The 17,998-nt window shown below is 45.1% G+C and overlaps 1 protein-coding gene across 2 annotated transcripts in view; it reads right to left on the reverse strand.

Annotated features, from left to right (window-relative positions):
- LOC142296415 (G-protein coupled receptor family C group 6 member A-like) overlaps window positions 1–17,998 on the reverse strand; it is a 234,915-nt gene that overhangs the window by 13,070 nt on the left and 203,847 nt on the right. For both annotated transcript variants that reach the window (XM_075340024.1, XM_075340025.1), the window contains exon 5: window positions 8,137–8,254. In XM_075340024.1, coding sequence (XP_075196139.1) covers window positions 8,137–8,254 — 118 coding nt within the window. The remainder of the gene's footprint in view (window positions 1–8,136; window positions 8,255–17,998) is intronic.

A 17,998-nucleotide genomic window follows, 5' to 3' on the forward strand; every position in this document is an offset into this window, starting at 1 on the left:
CAGAGCTGTCTGATCTGCTGGTAAAAGTTCGCCGCCTGTCTGCACATTTTCGAAAGTCACCTACTGCTTCAGCCGGCCTTGCCGGCTTTCAGCGCCATTTGCATCTTCCGGCTCACAGACTGGTGTGTGATGTCCCCACGCGTTGGAATTCAGCTCTGCACATGTTGGTCAGAATATGTGAGCAGAAGAGGGCAGTTGTTGAGTACCTGCATCACCTAAGCCGTAGGGAAATGGGTCAAACTCCACACATAACACCTGAGGAGTGGAGATGGATGTCCGACCTATGTACTATCCGCCAAAACTTTGAGGACTCCACCAAGATGGTGAGCGGCGATGACGACATTATTAGCGTCACCATACCGCTTCTCTGCCTTCTAAAATGGTCTCTGCTCAAAAACAAACATGATGCATTGCAGGCGGAGCGCGATGAGTTGGAGCAAGAAACAGTAGTGGGTGTAGGTGATAAGACACAGCCCAGCCTCGTCTCATCACAACGTGCAGTGGAGGACTATGACGAGGAGGAGGATGAAGACATGGAGCAACTCTCCGGCCAAATTGAGGATATGACATGCAGTCATATCCTCGGTTCAGCGTGGCTGGCCAGAGGACAGGGTAGATGATGAGGAGGAGGAGGAGGACAGCATGTTCAGTCATCGTGTTGGTCAGGATACTGAAGTTATGGCTGTTAAGAGTCTGGCACACATGGCTGACTTTATGGTAAGCTGCCTGTCTCGTGACCCTCGCGTTAAGAACATCTTGGCCGACAATCATTACTGGTTGGTAACACTGTTAGACCCACGCTAAAAGGAGAACTTTATGTCTCTTATTCCCGAGGCGGAGAGGTCAGGAAAAATGCAGCAGTTCCGGAAGGCCATAGTCACGGAAGTAGGCAAAGCATTCCCCTCACAAAACGCTAGCGGCATAGGTCAGGAATCAGTGGACAACCAAGGCGTACAGCCAAGAGGGGCACAAGTCCAATCCGCCAGAGGTAGGGGAACAGTCTTTAAGATGTGGGACAGTTTTCTCAGCCCCTCACATACCACAGCCCCTGGGGTGCGGGGTAGTGCCACAAGAAATCCTAAGTTTGCCCAGATGCTCAAGGAGTACCTTGCAGATCAAACAACTGTACTCCGACATTCCTCTGTGCCTTACAATTAATGGGTATCCAAGCTGGACACGTGGCATGAATTGGCTCTCTACGCCTTGGAAGTCCTGGCCTGCCCTGCCGCTAGCGTTTTGTCAGAGCGTGTTTTTAGTACCGCAGGTGGAATCATTACAGATAAACGCACCCGCCTGTCAACTGAAAATGCTGACAGGCTGACTCTGATCAAGATGAACAAGGGTTGGATTGGGCCAGACTTCACCACACCACCAGCAAATGACAGCGGAATTTAAAGTTTGTAACGGGAATTTGCCATGTACCTCCACTCACCCATGGTAACACACTTCTGGACTTTGGCTAATCGCTGGACTGCTCCTCCTTCTCCTCATGCGCCATCATGATGACCGTTACAATAGTTAGGCCATTGTTTCAGGTATACCCCCAGTGGTAAATTTTTTCGCCCATTCTTTCAGAATGAGCATTACAATGACAGGAGACCCGCTCCTTTGCAATGGGAACAATGTTTTGAGGCCCTCATGCACATCTCTATCCAGGGACAATGTGGAGCCTCCACATTTTTGGCTGCCCTGCCTAAGGGGCACTTTGCACACTGCGACATCGCAGGTGCGATGTCGGTGGGGTCAAATTGAAAATGACGCACTTCCGGCATCGCATGCGACATCGCAGTGTGTAAAGGCTGGATGATACGATTAACGAGCGCAAAAGCGTCGTAATCGTATCATCGGTACAGCGTCGGCGTAATCCATAATTACGCTGACGCAATGGTCCGATGTTGTTCCTCGCTCCTGCGGCAGCACACATCGCTGTGTGTGAAGTCGCAGGAGCGAGGAACGTCTCCTACCGGCCTCACTGCGGCTTCCGTAGGATATGCGGAAGGAAGGAGGTGGGCAGGATGTTTACATCCTGCTCATCTCCGCCCCTCCGCTCTGATTGGCCGCCTGCCGTGTGACGTCGCAGTGACGCCGCACGACCCGCCCCCTTAACAAGGAGGCGGGTCGCCGGCCACAGGGACGTCGCACGGCAGGTGAGTGTGTGTGAAGCTGGCGTAGCGATAACTTTCGCTACGCCAGCTATCACCACATATCGCTGCTGCGACGGGGGCGGGCACTATCGCACTCGGCATCGCAGCATCGGCCTGCGATGTCGTAGTGTGCAAAGCCCGCCTAAGGGCTATACTACAATAGACCCACTTCCTTACAATGGGCGCTTCAGGTTTACAGGCCATCATGCACGTCTCTATCCAGGGACAATATGGAGCCTGACGCTGCCACCAACTGCCACACACGTGCGGTTTTTAAATGCAAGCACGGACGCACTAAGAACCTAACAGGTTTTTAGGAGCGACAATTACTGAGAAGTCTGACACTATCAGACACTGCTGACTGACGTGTATTATTCACTAGACTTGTGCGTTATATAATAGTTTGTGCAAAACGTGCACCTGTACGCTGCCACCGACAGGCACACACGTGCGGTTTTTAAATGCAAGCACGGACGCACTAAGAACCTAACAGGTTTTTAGGAGCGACAATTACTGAGAAGTCTGACACTATCAGACACTGCTGACTGACGTGTATTATTCACTAGACTTGTGTGTTATATAATAGTTTGTGCAAAACGTGCACCTGTACGCTGCCACCGACAGGCACACACGTGCGGTTTTTAAATGCAAGCACGGACGCACTAAGAACCTAACAGGTTTTTAGGAGCGACAATTACTGAGAAGTCTGACTCTATCAGACACTGCTGACTGACGTGTATTATACACTAGACTTGTGCGTTATATAATAGTTTGTGCAAAACGTGCACCTGTACGCTGCCACCAACTGCCACACACGTGCGGTTTTTAAATGCAAGCACGGACGCACTAAGAACCTAACAGGTTTTTAGGAGCGACAATTACTGAGAAGTCTGACACTATCAGACACTGCTGACTGACGTGTATTATTCACTAGACTTGTGCGTTATATAATAGTTTGTGCAAAACGTGCACCTGTACGCTGCCACCGACAGGCACACACGTGCGGTTTTTAAATGCACCCACGGACGCACTAAGAACCTAACAGGTTTTTAGGAGCGACAATTACTGAGAAGTCTGACACTATCAGACACTGCTGACTGACGTGTATTATTCGCTAGACTTGTGCGTTATATAATAGTTTGTGCAAAACGTGCACCTGTACGCTGCGACCGACAGGCACACACGTGCGGTTTTTAAATGCAAGAACGGACGCACTAAGAACCTAACAGGTTTTTAGGAGCGACAATTACTGAGAAGTCTGACACTATCAGACACTGCTGACTGACGTGTATTATTCACTAGACTTGTGCGTTATATAATAGTTTGTGCAAAACGTGCACCTGTACGCTGCCACCGACAGGCACACACGTGCGGTTTTTAAATGCAAGCACGGACGCACTAAGAACCTAACAGGTTTTTAGGAGCGACAATTACTGAGAAGTCTGACACTATCAGGACTGTTTTAGACTGTGTACACCAGCCCCAGATATGATGAAGGCTGTTATACGGTCACCACTAGGAATGGCTATATTCCCTGCCTGCCTGCCTGCCTGTATACTGCTACAATAGTCCTGAGAAGGACTCTTCTGGTCACTAGCCTGTATTCCGACCTGGCTATACCCTGCCTGTATACAGCAACAATAGTCCTGAGAAGGACTCTGCTACTGTACTCCGACCTGGCTATACCCTGCCTGCCTGTATACAACTATAATAGTCCTGAGAAGGACTTTTGGTCACACTGTTTGCAGCCCTGCTACGGAACTAACTATAAAGGGCCGCAAAGCTTTCCCTGAAGCAGCAACACTCTCCCTGCACTCACTGTCTGGATGGCTGTGAGCAGAGCACAGCGCGCCCGCCGGTATAAAGGCTCGGTCACGCTGTGCAGGCCGGCCAATCACTGCAATTCCACAACTAACAGGGCTGTGGCATTGCAGTGGTCTGCCAGCCAATCCCTGCATGAGGGCTGGCTCTCAAAAGAGCGCCAACATGCAGGGATGAAGACCACGAGTACAGCACGAGTATCGCGAGATTACTCGGTCCCCGCCGAGTAGCCCGAGTACAGTGATACTCGTGCGAGTACCGAGTAGTAACAAGCATACTCGCTCATCACTACATCTACATAATGGCTGTTGTTTGGCTGCAGCCCATCAATATTGCATCAGAGAGAACAAGTAAAGGCTGTAGCCAAACAACTGCAGAATAATGTAATATTAGTGATAATCAAAAGATGAGCACTAAAATCTGAACACTAGTTTGCAGGTTTGCATTATCCCAACAGAAGATCCCTTAAAGGCTGAGATTGTAAACAAAAAACAAAAAAACAAAAGCAAGTGTCCTGCAACAAATAATTAAGAGTATGGCCTCCAATATATATGCAATAATAAAAGCAAAGATCATACTTTTATTATTGCACTACTTGATCAAGCATCGTGGTTGCTTGAACTCAATGCTCTAGTCCCCGCCACCCATGCTTCGCAGCTGTTTTTTACACACTGTATATTCGGGGATTGCCTGACAATTACAGTAATGCCATAGCCATGTTGCATCATCGGGTCTTATATGAGACTCTTGGTGTGATGCTTGGTATAGTACAATTCAGGGAGAGTTGATATAGGAGGGACAGCTTGGATTAGAGCAGGGTTTTACACTTGTATCCTGTAGTGACTTTCATGTGGCAGTAAAAGGTGTTCTTAGGCTGGTTTATATCTAATATCTAAAGCTCAGTGTATGTGTGTATAGATGTGTTTATGTGTGTTTGTATGTATGTGTGTATATCCGCTAAAGGAATCCGCACCGTCGCATGTACAATCATGAAATTTTGCACAGACACTCCATGTGACTCAGAGAACATCATAGACTATGTTTGGGTGAGAAAATTTAACCCCATGCTTTCCAGTTACTCTACAAAAATCCTGCAGCCAGTAAACTGAATGGAGCTGGTTCCTGCAGGCTATAAATAGCAACTGTCAGTGGTTGCTATAGTAACAAAATAAACTGTTAGTATAAGAAGCTTATGTGTGAGGTAAAAAGATGTCGGTGGTGAGACGGATAGAGAGAGACAGAAAAAGAAAGAGACACAGACAGAGACAGACGGGGAAAGAGACAGACGGGGAAAGAGACAGCTCTGGAAAGAGACAGCCCTGGAAAGAGACAGGCGGGCAAAGAGACAGGTGGGAAAAGAGACAGACGGGCAAAGAGACAGACAGGCAAAGAGACAGACGGGCAAAGAGACAGACCTAGAAAGAGACAGGCCTAGAAAGAGACAGACCTAGAAAGAGACAGACCTAGAAAGAGACAGCCCGGAAAAAAAGACAGCCCTGGAAAGAGACAGCCCTGGAAAGAGAGACAGACCTGGAAAGAGACAGACCGGGAAAGAGACAGACCGGAAAGAGACAGACCGGGAAAGAGACAGACCAGGAAAGAGACAGACCTAGAAACAGAAAGCCAGGCAAAGAGACAGATGGGGAAAGAGACACACGGGCAAAGAGACAGACCTGAAAAGAGACAGATCATGAAACAGACAGAGCGGGAAAGAGACAGACCTGGAGAGAGACAGCCCTGAAAAGAGACAGATCTGGAGAGAGACAGCCCTGGAGAGAGACAGCCGTGGAGAGAGACAGCCCTGGAAAGAGACAGCCCTAGAAAGAGACAGCCCTAGAAAGAGACAGACGGGCAAAGAGACAGACGGGCAAAGAGACAGCCTGGTAAAAAGACAGCCCTGGAAAGAGGCAGACCTGGAAAGAGGAAGACCTGGAAAGAGACAGACCGAGAAAGAGACAGACCGGGAAAGAGACAGACTGGGAAAGGGACAGACCAGGAAAGAGACAGACCTAGAAACAGACAGCCAGGCAAAGAGACAGATGGGCAAAGAAACAGACCTGGAAAGAGACAGAGCGAGAAAGAGACAAAGCAGGAAAGAGACAGACCTGGAGAGAGACAGTCCTGAAAAGAGACAGACCTGGAGAGAGACAGCCCTGGAGAGAGACAAACCTGGAAAGAGACAGCCCTGGAAACAGACAGATGGGCAAAGAGACAGATGGGCAAAGAGACAGACCTAGAAAGAGACAGCCCTAGAAAGAGACAGCCCGGCAAAGAGACAGCCTGGAAAAAAAACAGCCCTGGAAAGAGGCAGACCTGGAAAGAGGAAGACCTGGAAAGAGACAGACCGAGAAAGAGACAGACCGAGAAAGAGACAGACTGGGAAAGGGACAGACCAGGAAAGAGACAGACCTAGAAACAGACAGCCAGGCAAAGAGACAGATGGGCAAAGAAACAGACCTGGAAAGAGACAGAGCGAGAAAGAGACAAAGCAGGAAAGAGACAGAGCGGGAAAGAGACAGACCTGGAGAGAGACAGCCCTGAAAAGAGACAGACCTGGAGAGAGACAGCCGTGGAGAGAGACAAACCTGGAAAGAGACAAACCTGGAAACAGACAGATGGGCAAAGAGACAGATGGGCAAAGAGACAGACCTAGAAAGAGACAGACCTAGAAAGAGACAGCCCAGAAAAAAACAGGCCTGGAAAGAGACAGCCGTGGAAAGAGAAAGCCCTGGAAAGAGACAGACCTGGAAAGAGACAGACCTGGAAAGAGATAGACCTGGAAAGAGACAGACCGGGAAAGAGACAGACCAGGAAAGAGACAGACCTAGAAACAGACAGCCAGGCAAAAAGACAGCCGGGCAATGAGACAGCTGGGCAAAGAGACAGACGGGCAAAGAGACAGAGAGAGAGAGACAGACCGATACAGAGATTGAGACAGATAGACTGATGTAAATACAGACAGAGAGATAGAAACAGATAGACAAGGAAAGAAACAGACAGCGAGACAGACAGACAGCGACACACAGACAGAGACTGTGCAAGGGACAGAGAGACAGTTACTATGCCGGGCAACGCCCGGGTACTACAGCTAGTTAATACATAAATTGAAAAAACAAATAAATAATAGCAGCCCACAGCTGTCTGCTTTACCTTGGCCTTTTTTAAAATTTATTTATTTCTAAATAAGTAATTTTAAAAAACAGCATGGGGTGCCCCTTATTTCTGATAACCAGCTGGGTAAAGCAGACAGCTGTATATTATCAGGCTGGGAAGGCCCATGGTTATTGGGCCGTTCCCAGTCTAAAAATAGCTACCTGCAGCTGCCCCAGAATTGGTGCATCATATTAGATGTGCCAATTCTGGCACTTTTCCCTGGCACTTTTTCCTGGCTCTTCTTGATTGTCCTGATGTGGTTGCAATAGGGATAATGGTTTATGGGGTTGAGATCAGCTGTAAATTATCAGCTGACGTCAAGTCCAGGGTTTAGAAATTGAGAGACATATATTAGACACCTCATTACTAACCCAATAAGTATAAAGTTAAAAAAACCCACACACTAGAAAAATTATGTTATTTTAATAAAGACTCCCCACACTATCCCGCATTCTCCAATATATTTGCACCAGGGCAATCAGGAAGAGCCGTGCAAAGCACCAGAATTGGCGCATCTGATATGAATCACTAATTCTGGGGCAGCTGGGGGCTGCTGTTTTTAGGCTTTGAATGGCCACACGATTTGAGTAATGAGCACTTGAGCACTTAAGTGCTCGCTCATCACTACTGCCTTTATTTTGTATATTTGGAGTATGAGAATAAGTCATTTACTGTGCGGTGTCTGATGTACTCTGCTCTACTCTAAAAATTGCTTATTTTGCCTAGTGATAGAGTGATAGGAGTCACATGACAGAAGACTCTGTGCATCCAAGAATACATACAGTTTTTTTCATTCCTCTATGCTGTTAATTCCAATGACATCATAACCGAACTACAATTGCAATTATTGCAAAAGGGAAATCCAATCACAGTGGAAACATTCAAGCTATGCACTAAATTATGATTCATAAGGTATACTGTATATATTATTATTAGATATATGTGAATACAGTGACTGTAATAAAAACAATCTATTCAATCTTATTCAAACCATTAACTTATATGACTTTTTACCTACCACTTATATTGGCATAATATCCTTCAGCGCACAATACACAGTCATAACAGCAGGAAATTTCGGAGTGTTTTTTGTAAGTTCCTGGCTCACATGTTTTTGAACAATTTGAAAAAGGAACCTGAAAACAATGTAGAATACCAATGTTAGGCTTCACTTCCAGATATATATTTGCAGCCTGAAAACAAAAATATTAGTAACATATTAGTTAAAAATAATGGGCAAAAATACAATTTTGTTAGTTCACTAGATGTTTATACTGTAGAGACTATAATACACATGTCAAGTTCTTCAAGTAACAAAAGATGTTGGAGGAAGGATCTTCAATGTTGTATTTGATCATGCCTGATCCTTTATTGTCACAGGAGAAAATCTATTAAGGGGTCTGGCAACTACGTATCTCCCTTTACCCATATAAAAGCATGCACTCTCGGCCGAGCAACACGTGCATGTTTATGGTGGAATCATAAGTAAAATCTGTCAGACAAATTAGCTGTTTCACAGAGGTTTTCCTATCTTAAGGGTGCTTTACACGCTACAATAAATCTTACGATGTGTCAGCGGTTTCACGTCGTAAGTGACGCACATCCGGCATTGTAAGTATGATTGTAGCGTGTAAAACCTCTGTGCAATTGTGATTGAACGAAAATCCGTTCATCGCATGCACGTCGTTCATTTCTCAAAGATTGAACGTGCGGTTGTGCAATGTTCCCGAGGCAGCACACATCGCAGTGTGTAACACCCTGTGAACATTGAACGACAGCTTACCTCCGTCCGCGGCTCCCGCCGACAATGCGGAAGGAAGGAGGTGGGTGGGATGTTTACGTCCCGCTCATCTCCGCCCCTCCACTTCTATTGGCCGGCTGCCGCATGACGTCGCTGTGACGCCGAACGTCCCTCCCACTCTAGGAAGTGGATGTTCGCCGCCCACAGCGAGGTCGTATGGACGGGTAAGTACGTGTGACAGCTTTTAATCGATTATGTGGCCCAATCAAAAAATTTAATCTGCCGCACATATGATGGGGGCGGGTTACATCGCATACGATATCGTATGCGAAATTGAAAGGTGTAAAGCAGGCTTTACAAATTAATATTATATCAATAAGGGTATGACCGCATTTTGCGTTTTTACCTGCGTTTCTGCAGCGTTTTGAGCTGCAGCGTTTTCATGCCAAAAGGCATGCGTTTTGCTTTACCATAATAGTCTATGGAAAAGGTTGATTTCTATACCGCACTTTACGTTTTAAAACGCTGCGTTTAATTTGCATATTTTGTGGCAAAAACCATGCATTCAAAGAAGCAGCATGTCAATTGTTTTTACCATTTTGGGTGCGTTTTGCTAACGTTGAAGTCAATGAGAAATGGCAAAAAACAAGAAACTTCAAATTTCAAGCGTTTTACCTGCTTTTTAGGTGCAGAAAACATGCGTTTTGGACTTCAAAAACGCATGCTTTTCTGGCATTAAAATAATGGAATAATATGTCCCTTTATACACACACAGTCCGACAATTAAATTTAAGAAAATTTTGCTTTTATTGCTATTTTTCAATAAATATTATAAAACCGCAATAATATCATTAAATATAACTATTTTCTTTATTAATTCACAAAATATATATGTATTATTTTTTTTTCTCTTTTTTCATTCTGTTTGACTATTTAATCTTTATTTAGCAGTGTCTTGATGTTCAAAACGCATCTGTCAAAACGCAAGGGAAAAAGCATGTAAATAGCGCTGAAAACGCATCTAAAACGCGGTAAATACGCATGCGTTTTTAGCGCTAAATTTCTGGAAAAGGCAACTTTGGCTAAATCAATTAAGGCAAAAACGTGCGTTCTGAACTGCAAGTAGCACAACGCAAAGTGCGGTCATAGCCTAAAACATGATATCACGTTAACATCCAGGGTTGTGCCCTCTCTTCCACTGATTCTGTTAATAAAGGTCCTGCAACACTTTTTTTTTTAGTACATATGTTTTCAATGGAATGGAGTACTGCACTTTCAGAAAGATCCAGTGGCTGGTGTTAGGAAACCTTAGCACGGGACTCTAACCCCTCTTTCACAGTGTCACTTTGTCACTCGAGGCAAAAACGAAAAATTCAGCTTTTAGCCAGTCATTAAGTTGCTGCAGACATACTTCAGCATTATTATTCTGAAAGGTAACATGGTAATGATAAAACCGGAATATATTAAAATGTATAATTAATTACCTTAGTTTCAGTGGTATATCTATAGCAGGCTCAAGGGGTGCAGTTGTATGCTGGCATGGGGTCTACAGGGGCCTAAGTGGTCCCTTTGACCCATATGTAAAGGCCAAAGTTATTTAAGACCTAAAATAATTTGCAGGCCTATAAGCTGTAAGTTATTCCGCTGTTTACTTTTATGCATGACGTGTTTCTAAAGTTTTACACTTTCATCATTGTGTCAGGGGCTTAGTTGTTTTCACCTGTCTACTTTTTTTTTATGTATGGAGAAGTAATTAAAGACGTTGACAAGCCATTAAAATAAATCTGAAAATAGCTTAGAATGTTTAAAAAATAATGTCATACTCACCTTACCAATCTTTCATTCTGCAGGTAAGCTTTCTGGTCCACTGCCTGTCTCTGTACTTCGACACATCTAGTCACCGGTCATATATCCACAAGACAACTGCAGCTAATCACTTCTTGGCAATTAGCTAGACTAAATGTATAAGTTACTGGCTGTTTGAATCTGACATGGAGTTTCAACATACTCAGGAGGAATTCCCCAGCAAATTGTGTTGTCGATTTTCTCAAATTTTTGTTACCCTTGTAAAAAAATAATTTTCAAGGTCCTGTGTTTAAAAGTTCTGCAAAGCATCTGTGAGTTCAAGATTCTCACCACACTCCTGGAGTAATTTGTGGGTAATTTCTGCTATTTTGGTGCCTCAGTAGTCCTTTTTTTTATTATTGATCAACAACTATGTTATCACTCAACCCAAAAAACTCATAACTATCAAAGCTTAATATTTTTGGAAGTTGGAGTGTTTGTTTTTTTTTTTAGATTTGGCTATCTTAGGAGGATATCTGTTTGTGCAGGTAACTATTACTGTGGAGAATTATTAGGCAACTTAAAAAAAACAAATATCTTCCCATCTCACTTGTTTATTTTCACCAGGTAAACCAATATAACGGCACAATATTTAGAAATAAACATTTCTGACATGCAAAAACAAAACCCCCAAAAAATAGTGATCAATATAGCCACCTTTCTTTATGATGACACTCAACAGTCTACCATCCAAAGATTCTGTCAGTTGCTTGATCTGTTTATGATCAACATTGCATGCAGCAGCCACCACAGCCTCCCAGATACTGTTCCGAGAGGTGTACTTTTTTCGCTCCCTGTAGATCTCACATTTTATGAGGGACCACAGGTTCTCTATGGGGTTCAGATGAGGTGAAAAAGGGGGCCATGTCATTATTTTTTCATCTTTTAGTCCTTTACTGGCCAGCCACGCTGTGGAGTAGTTGGATGCATGTGATGGAGCATTGTCCTGCATGAAAATCATGTTTTTCTTGAACGATACAGACTTCTTCCTGTACCACTGATTGAAGAAGTTGTATTCCAAAAACTGGTACTAGGTCTGGGAGCTGAGCTTCACTCCATCCTCAACCCGAAAAGGTCCCAAAAGTTCATCTTTGATGATACCAGCCCATACCAGTATCCCACCTCCACCTTGCTGACGACTGAGTTGGAGTGGTGTTCTCTGCCCTTTACTGATCCATCCTCTGGCCCATCCATCTGGCCCATCAAAAGTCACTCTTATTTCATCAGTTCATAAAACCTTTGAAAAATCAGTCTTAAGATATTTCTTGGACCAGTCTTGATGTTTTATCTTATGTTTCTTGTTAAAAGGTGGTCGTTTTTCAGCCTTCCTTACCTTGGCCATGTCCCTGAGTATGGCACACCTTGTGCTTTTTGATACTCCAGTAAAGTTGCAGCTCTGAAATATGGCCAAACTGGTGACAAATGGCATCTTGGCAGCTTCACACTTGATTTTCCTCAATTCATGAGCAGCTATTTTGCGCCTTTTTTGCCCAACACGCTTCTTCCGACCTTGTTGGCTATTTGCCATGAAACGCTTGATTGTTCAGTGATCACGCTTCAAAAGTTTGGCAATTTCAAGACTGCTGCCTCCTTCTGCAAGACATCTCACAATTTTGGACTTTTCAGAGCCCGTCAAATCTCTCTTCTGACCCATTTTGCCAAAGGAAAGGAAGTTGCCTAATAATTAAGCACCCCTTATATAGGGTGTTGATGTCATTACACCCCACCCATCCTCATTACAGACATCCTCATCACCTGATTTACTTAAATGGTAGTTAGCTCTCAAGCCTATACAGCTTGGAGTAGGAAAACATGTATAAAAAGTATGATGTGATCAAAATACTCATTTGCCTAATAATTCTGCACATGTTTTATTACAGTCTTTTTAAACAATGTTAAAAAAAAACAAAACATAAAAGTTGAAATCATCCCTCTTTTGCCCCTTTAACAATAAAGATAATAAGAACATGTAATCAAAAATACAGATATGTGGTAACGCTGTGTTCAGAATAGTCAGATCTATCAAAATATATACACAATTAACCTGATCTGTAAAAACACAAAAAATTTAAGAAAGCCAAAATTGTTTTTTTTTAAGTCACTGCAATAACACAAAAAATGCTGTAACAAGGGATCAAAACATGATAACTAACCCAAAATGGTATCAATAAAAAATGTAGGGGGGCAAACTTCTGTTTTTTTTTCACCACTAAAATAAAAAAAAAAACTAGACTTGCTTTCTATCATCATAATCATACAGATGTGGAGAATCATATTTGAAGGTCAATTCTACCATAAAATGACCACTGTAAAATAATTATCCAACAAAAAAGACTCATGGTCACATAGTATGAGATATTGAAACATCGGTAAAGTGCCAATATGCGTCTGTCTACATTAATAAACCAGATTGAAATTATAATTGTCTGGGACATATCAGGGGGTAAAGGTATCTCGAAAAGCCATTAACCCATTACTGTAAAAAGACCTAAAGCAATGGGGGGAGGATAAAGTGCCGATATGCATAAAAGTGCAATCAAATAGAGTGACCAGTGTCAATACCTCATATCATAAAGAAATGGAGCACCCCACAGGGTCTTGGGAAATACTTGTCACCGGGCAGGTAAGGGTCAGGGGATGTCACGGGTGGCTCTGCTCGGTTTCGTGACCCCGAGGTGTCCACAAAAGGGAGATGTGAAGGAAGGAGAGGTGATGAGGATGAAGGAGTTGAGGAATGTTGGGAGTAGTTGTGTCGTGACGCCACCTGTGGTGTGCAGCAAGGGATTAGCCGCTGCTGCGGGTGCTGTCCTCTGGGGTGGATGGTGTCGCAGCTCGGATGGTTCTGTTCACCACAGGTAGAGCCAGGCTCCAGGGGAGGATGATGGTGGGTGGTGACAACCGGTGGTGCTGGAGTATGGGCTGATAGAGTGGATGATGGTGGGTGGTGACAACCGGTGGTGCTGGAGTATGGGCTGATAGAGTGGATGCGGTTCAAGGTCTTTTACTCACTGTTAAGTCATCACCCTTGGAGTGCTGGTTTCTGTCGTGATGGGCCCCAGCCAATCCTGGGTAGTTCAGAGGCCACCTCCAGTGTTGTGGACTGTGAGACTTTCCTTTCTGCGCTCTTTAGTGTGGATCCCTGTGACTTGAGGTTACTTAGGGACCCCAGTGTCCTTGGGATTAGTTTCCGTCCCATCCGCATGCAGTGAGAGTCAATTGTTGGGCCTGACCATGATCACAACTCCTAGCTCTATCTGCTGCTGTGCTCCGGGATCTTGTGGTGGGCAAAAAGATGTGAAATCCCCTTTCCTGCAGACTCTGGTGGTGCAACCTGAAGTATACGCCACCTTTGGGCTCTGCACCCTAAGCTGCACTGGTTCTGAGGGAGCAATTAAGCTCTCCCTTCAGCAACCATAGTTTCTTCACAGAAATCTGGTTGCTGCTCATAATCTGGTTATGATTAAGGGCGTTAAGCCAGAAACGCGTTAACCACGACTATGCCATGTCTGTATTGCACTGAATAAATCACCTGGTCACTCAGCTGGATCGTTTTCCTTCATTTCTCAACCATAGTTTCTACTGTGTCTCGCCAGCTCACCCGGTCCAGAAGGAGCTCTGAAGCACTCCCTGTGGAGACATGGGGGTCAGAGGGTGCTTTTGTCCACTGGCCCGGCCGCCTTTAGAAAGACAGCATGGCCCACGGCTCATCCCAACTGAACGCCTGACCTCCTTAACCATGGGCGGAACACTACTCAGACAACACAGGGTGAGGAAATCCCAATATTAAGACTTTATTGGATCTACCGTCTACAGTTTCTCACTCTTCCGCTGGCTCACCAGGGATTAGAATGTCCGTGCCTCAGAGCTTCCAGGGTTACAGACTCCAAACCGGCAGCACTCAGTTTTCGGCGGGCACCCACCGACAATGGAATAACGCCAGGTTTAGGAAACCTTGTACTTGATGCTGAAGTCCATGTAGTATTATAATCCAGGGTTGGTTATCGCTTGACAATCGGATCCGCAGGTAGCATGTAGCAAGAGTCTACTCGGGCAATGGACAGTCCTCCTTCTTATACCCCTGAGCTATCCATTCAGACCATTGGGGTCTTCATGATTGGTGGATAACACTGGGCTTATTGGCTAGATTTCAAGCCAAATACAAAATATCCCTAGTAGTAATGATCTCTGGCAGACACGAGGGAGAGACAGCTAAGTTACATCGCAATACAATGGGAGGTTCGCATAATTGATTTGGCCAAGGCAATTACATGAATCAACAAAACTTAAACACTAGACTACTAAAGCTGGGGTCACACAGCGATGCAGCAGCGATCACGACGGGCGACCTGACCTTATCAGGATCGCTGCTGTGTCGTTACATGGTCGCTGGTGAGCTGTCAAGCAGGCAGATCTCACCAGCGACCAGTGACCAGCCCCCAGCCAGCAGCGTCGCGAGGAAGCGATGCTGCGCTTGGTAACTAAGATAAATATCGGGTCACCAAGGAAAGCACTTCTCTTGGTTACCCGATATTTACCTTAGTTACTAGCGTCCGCCGCTCTCACGCTGCCAGTGCCGACTCCCTGCTCCCTGCTCTCCTAGCCAGAGTACACATCAGGTTAATTACCCGATGTGTACTCCAGCTACGTGTGCAGGGAGCAGGGAGCCGGCACTGGCAGTGTGAGAGCACACTGCTTAGCGCTGGCTCCCTGCACTCCTAGTCAGAGTACACATCGGGTTAATTACCCAATGTGTAGTCCGGCTACGCGTGCAGGGAGCAGGGAGCCGGCACTGGCAGCGTGAGAGCGGCGGTGCTAGTAACTAATGTAAATATCAGGTGACCAAGGAAAGGGCTTCCCTTGGTTACCTGATATTTACCTTGGTTACAGCTTACCGCAGGCTGCCAGAAGCCGTCTCCCTGCTCCCTGCTCGCTTCAGTTCGTCACTCTCTCGCTGTCACACACAGCGATGTGTGCTTCACAGCTGGAGAGCGACGAGCAAAAAATGAAGTAGGACATTCAGCAACGAGCGGCGACCTCACAGCAGGGGCCAGCTCGTTGCTAGATGTCCCACACAGCAACAGCGACGAGACATCGCTGCTACGTCACAGAAAATGGTGACTTAGGAGCGACGTCGTCGCCGTCGCGGTGTGTGACACCACCTAAGAGTCTTGTAGAAACAATGAGGCGTTTATCCCCCATCTATAAACAAACTATCCTCATGTCTGGCTGAATTTTAAGAAATTTAACCCATGCTAGGCACTGACCATGTCGTCACACTCACCTCTGTTGGTCCCGAGAGAGCTCTTAAGCACTCCTCTCGGTGACCGTGTTCCTGACTCTTCAGAGAACTGTTCTGAGGTAAATGTGTGTGTTCTCTCACTTCCCCAGGGCTGCTCCCACCTTCCTGATGACTCACTAATGGTTGGGAAAGTCCTGTGTGTGTTGCGTAAGTGATAAAGCGAGCGGTTAACCTCTTCCTTAACTGTGATGAGTACTGCACCTTAAGTGAGATGCAATACCTTGTAGCGACTGTAGTCTCAGGGGTGCCATAGAAACACAATAAGACCTTAAGAGATAACACTTACCTCGGCCAAATAAAGTGATTCAGGGGAACAGGGGGACTAGGTAGGACAACCTTTGAAGGCCATTTTGCGGAACAGCATCCGCTACTTCCGGGTGGAGTGTTTAGGCTGATATCAATGATTAAATTGGCCCTACCATCTGTCTGCCTGCCTGTCTGTTGACTGTCCTATACTCACTGTCACATGCAGATTATAATGAGGGCAATCTGGGCTACTGCCTGGAACCTAGGGCTCCAGGGGGGGCCATGGCCAGATTTCCCTAATTATAATGCTTTGTGTGACACCAGCTGCTTTCCTAAAGCTCATCAGCCAGTGTGCGCCAGCATGTATGTGCCAGGCACAACAAGAATTGGATACCCGGGGACCAGAGCAGAGGGCCTGGGGAGCAGAAGGGAGATAGATGAGCATGTGCTGTTGGTTTTTAAGTGTATGAGATGTGTGAGGGCTTATCCTTTATATAGGGAGCTATGTAAACGCCCATATTGTTTTAAAGGTGCTGCTTGAGGGCTCATACTGTATATATATATATATATATATATATATATATATATATATATATATATATATATATATATATATATATATATATATATATATATATATATATGGGACTACTTGAGGGATCATCTTGTATTCAAGGGCAATGTGAGGGCTCATCTTGTATTCAAGGGCTTTGTGAGGGCTCATCCTGTATTCAGGGCTATGTGGGGGTTCATCTTCTATAAAGGGGCTATGTGAGAGTTCATCTTGCATACTGTACAGTGACAATATGATGGTATAAGGGTCAATCTTGTATATAGAGCTATGTGAGATTAAGGATTAACCTCTATATAGGGTATTTGTGGGGTATATATGGGATTGTTTGAGGGCTTTTTAACATATATATATAACAATATATATTACAGACCAAAAGTTTGGACACACCTTCTCATCTCTAGAACAACTATTAAGAGGAGACTTTGTGCAGCAGGCCTTCATGGTAAAATAGCTGCTAGGAAACCACTGCTACGGTCAGGCAACAAGCAGAACAGACATGTTTGGGCTAAAGAAAACAAGAAATGGACATTAGACCAGTGGAAATCTGTGCTTTGTTCTGATGAGTCCAAATTTGAGATCTTTGGATCCAACCACCGTGTCTTTGTAGAAAAGGTGAACGGATGGACTCTACATGCCTGGTTTCCACTGTGAAAAATAGAGGAGGAGGTGTAATGGTGTGGAGGTTCTTTGCTGGTGACACTGTTGGGGATTTATTCAAAATTGAAGGCATACTGAACCAGCATGGCTACCACAGCATCTTGCAGCGGCATGCTATTCCATCCGGTGTGCGTTTAGTTGGACCATCATTTATTTTTCAACAGGACAATGACCCCAAACACACCTCCAGGCTGTGTAAGGGCTATTTGAGTAAGAAGGAGAGTGATGGGGTGCTACGACCTGGCCTCCACAGTCACCAGACCTGAACCCAATCGAGATGGTTTGGGGTGAGCTGGACCGCAGAGTGAAGGCAAAAGGACCAACAAGTGCTAAGCATCTCTGGGAACTCCTTCAAAACTGTTGGAAAACCATTTCCGGTGACTACCTCTTAAAGCTCATCAAGAAAATGCCAAGAGTGTGCAAAACAGTAATCAAAGCAAAAGGTGGCTACTTTGAGGAACCTAGAATATAAGACATATTTTCAGTTTCACACTTCTTTAAGTATTTCATTCCACATG

The sequence above is a fragment of the Anomaloglossus baeobatrachus genome, chromosome 3 (assembly GCF_048569485.1).
Source record: "Anomaloglossus baeobatrachus isolate aAnoBae1 chromosome 3, aAnoBae1.hap1, whole genome shotgun sequence".
Lineage (NCBI taxonomy): Eukaryota > Metazoa > Chordata > Amphibia > Anura > Aromobatidae > Anomaloglossus > Anomaloglossus baeobatrachus.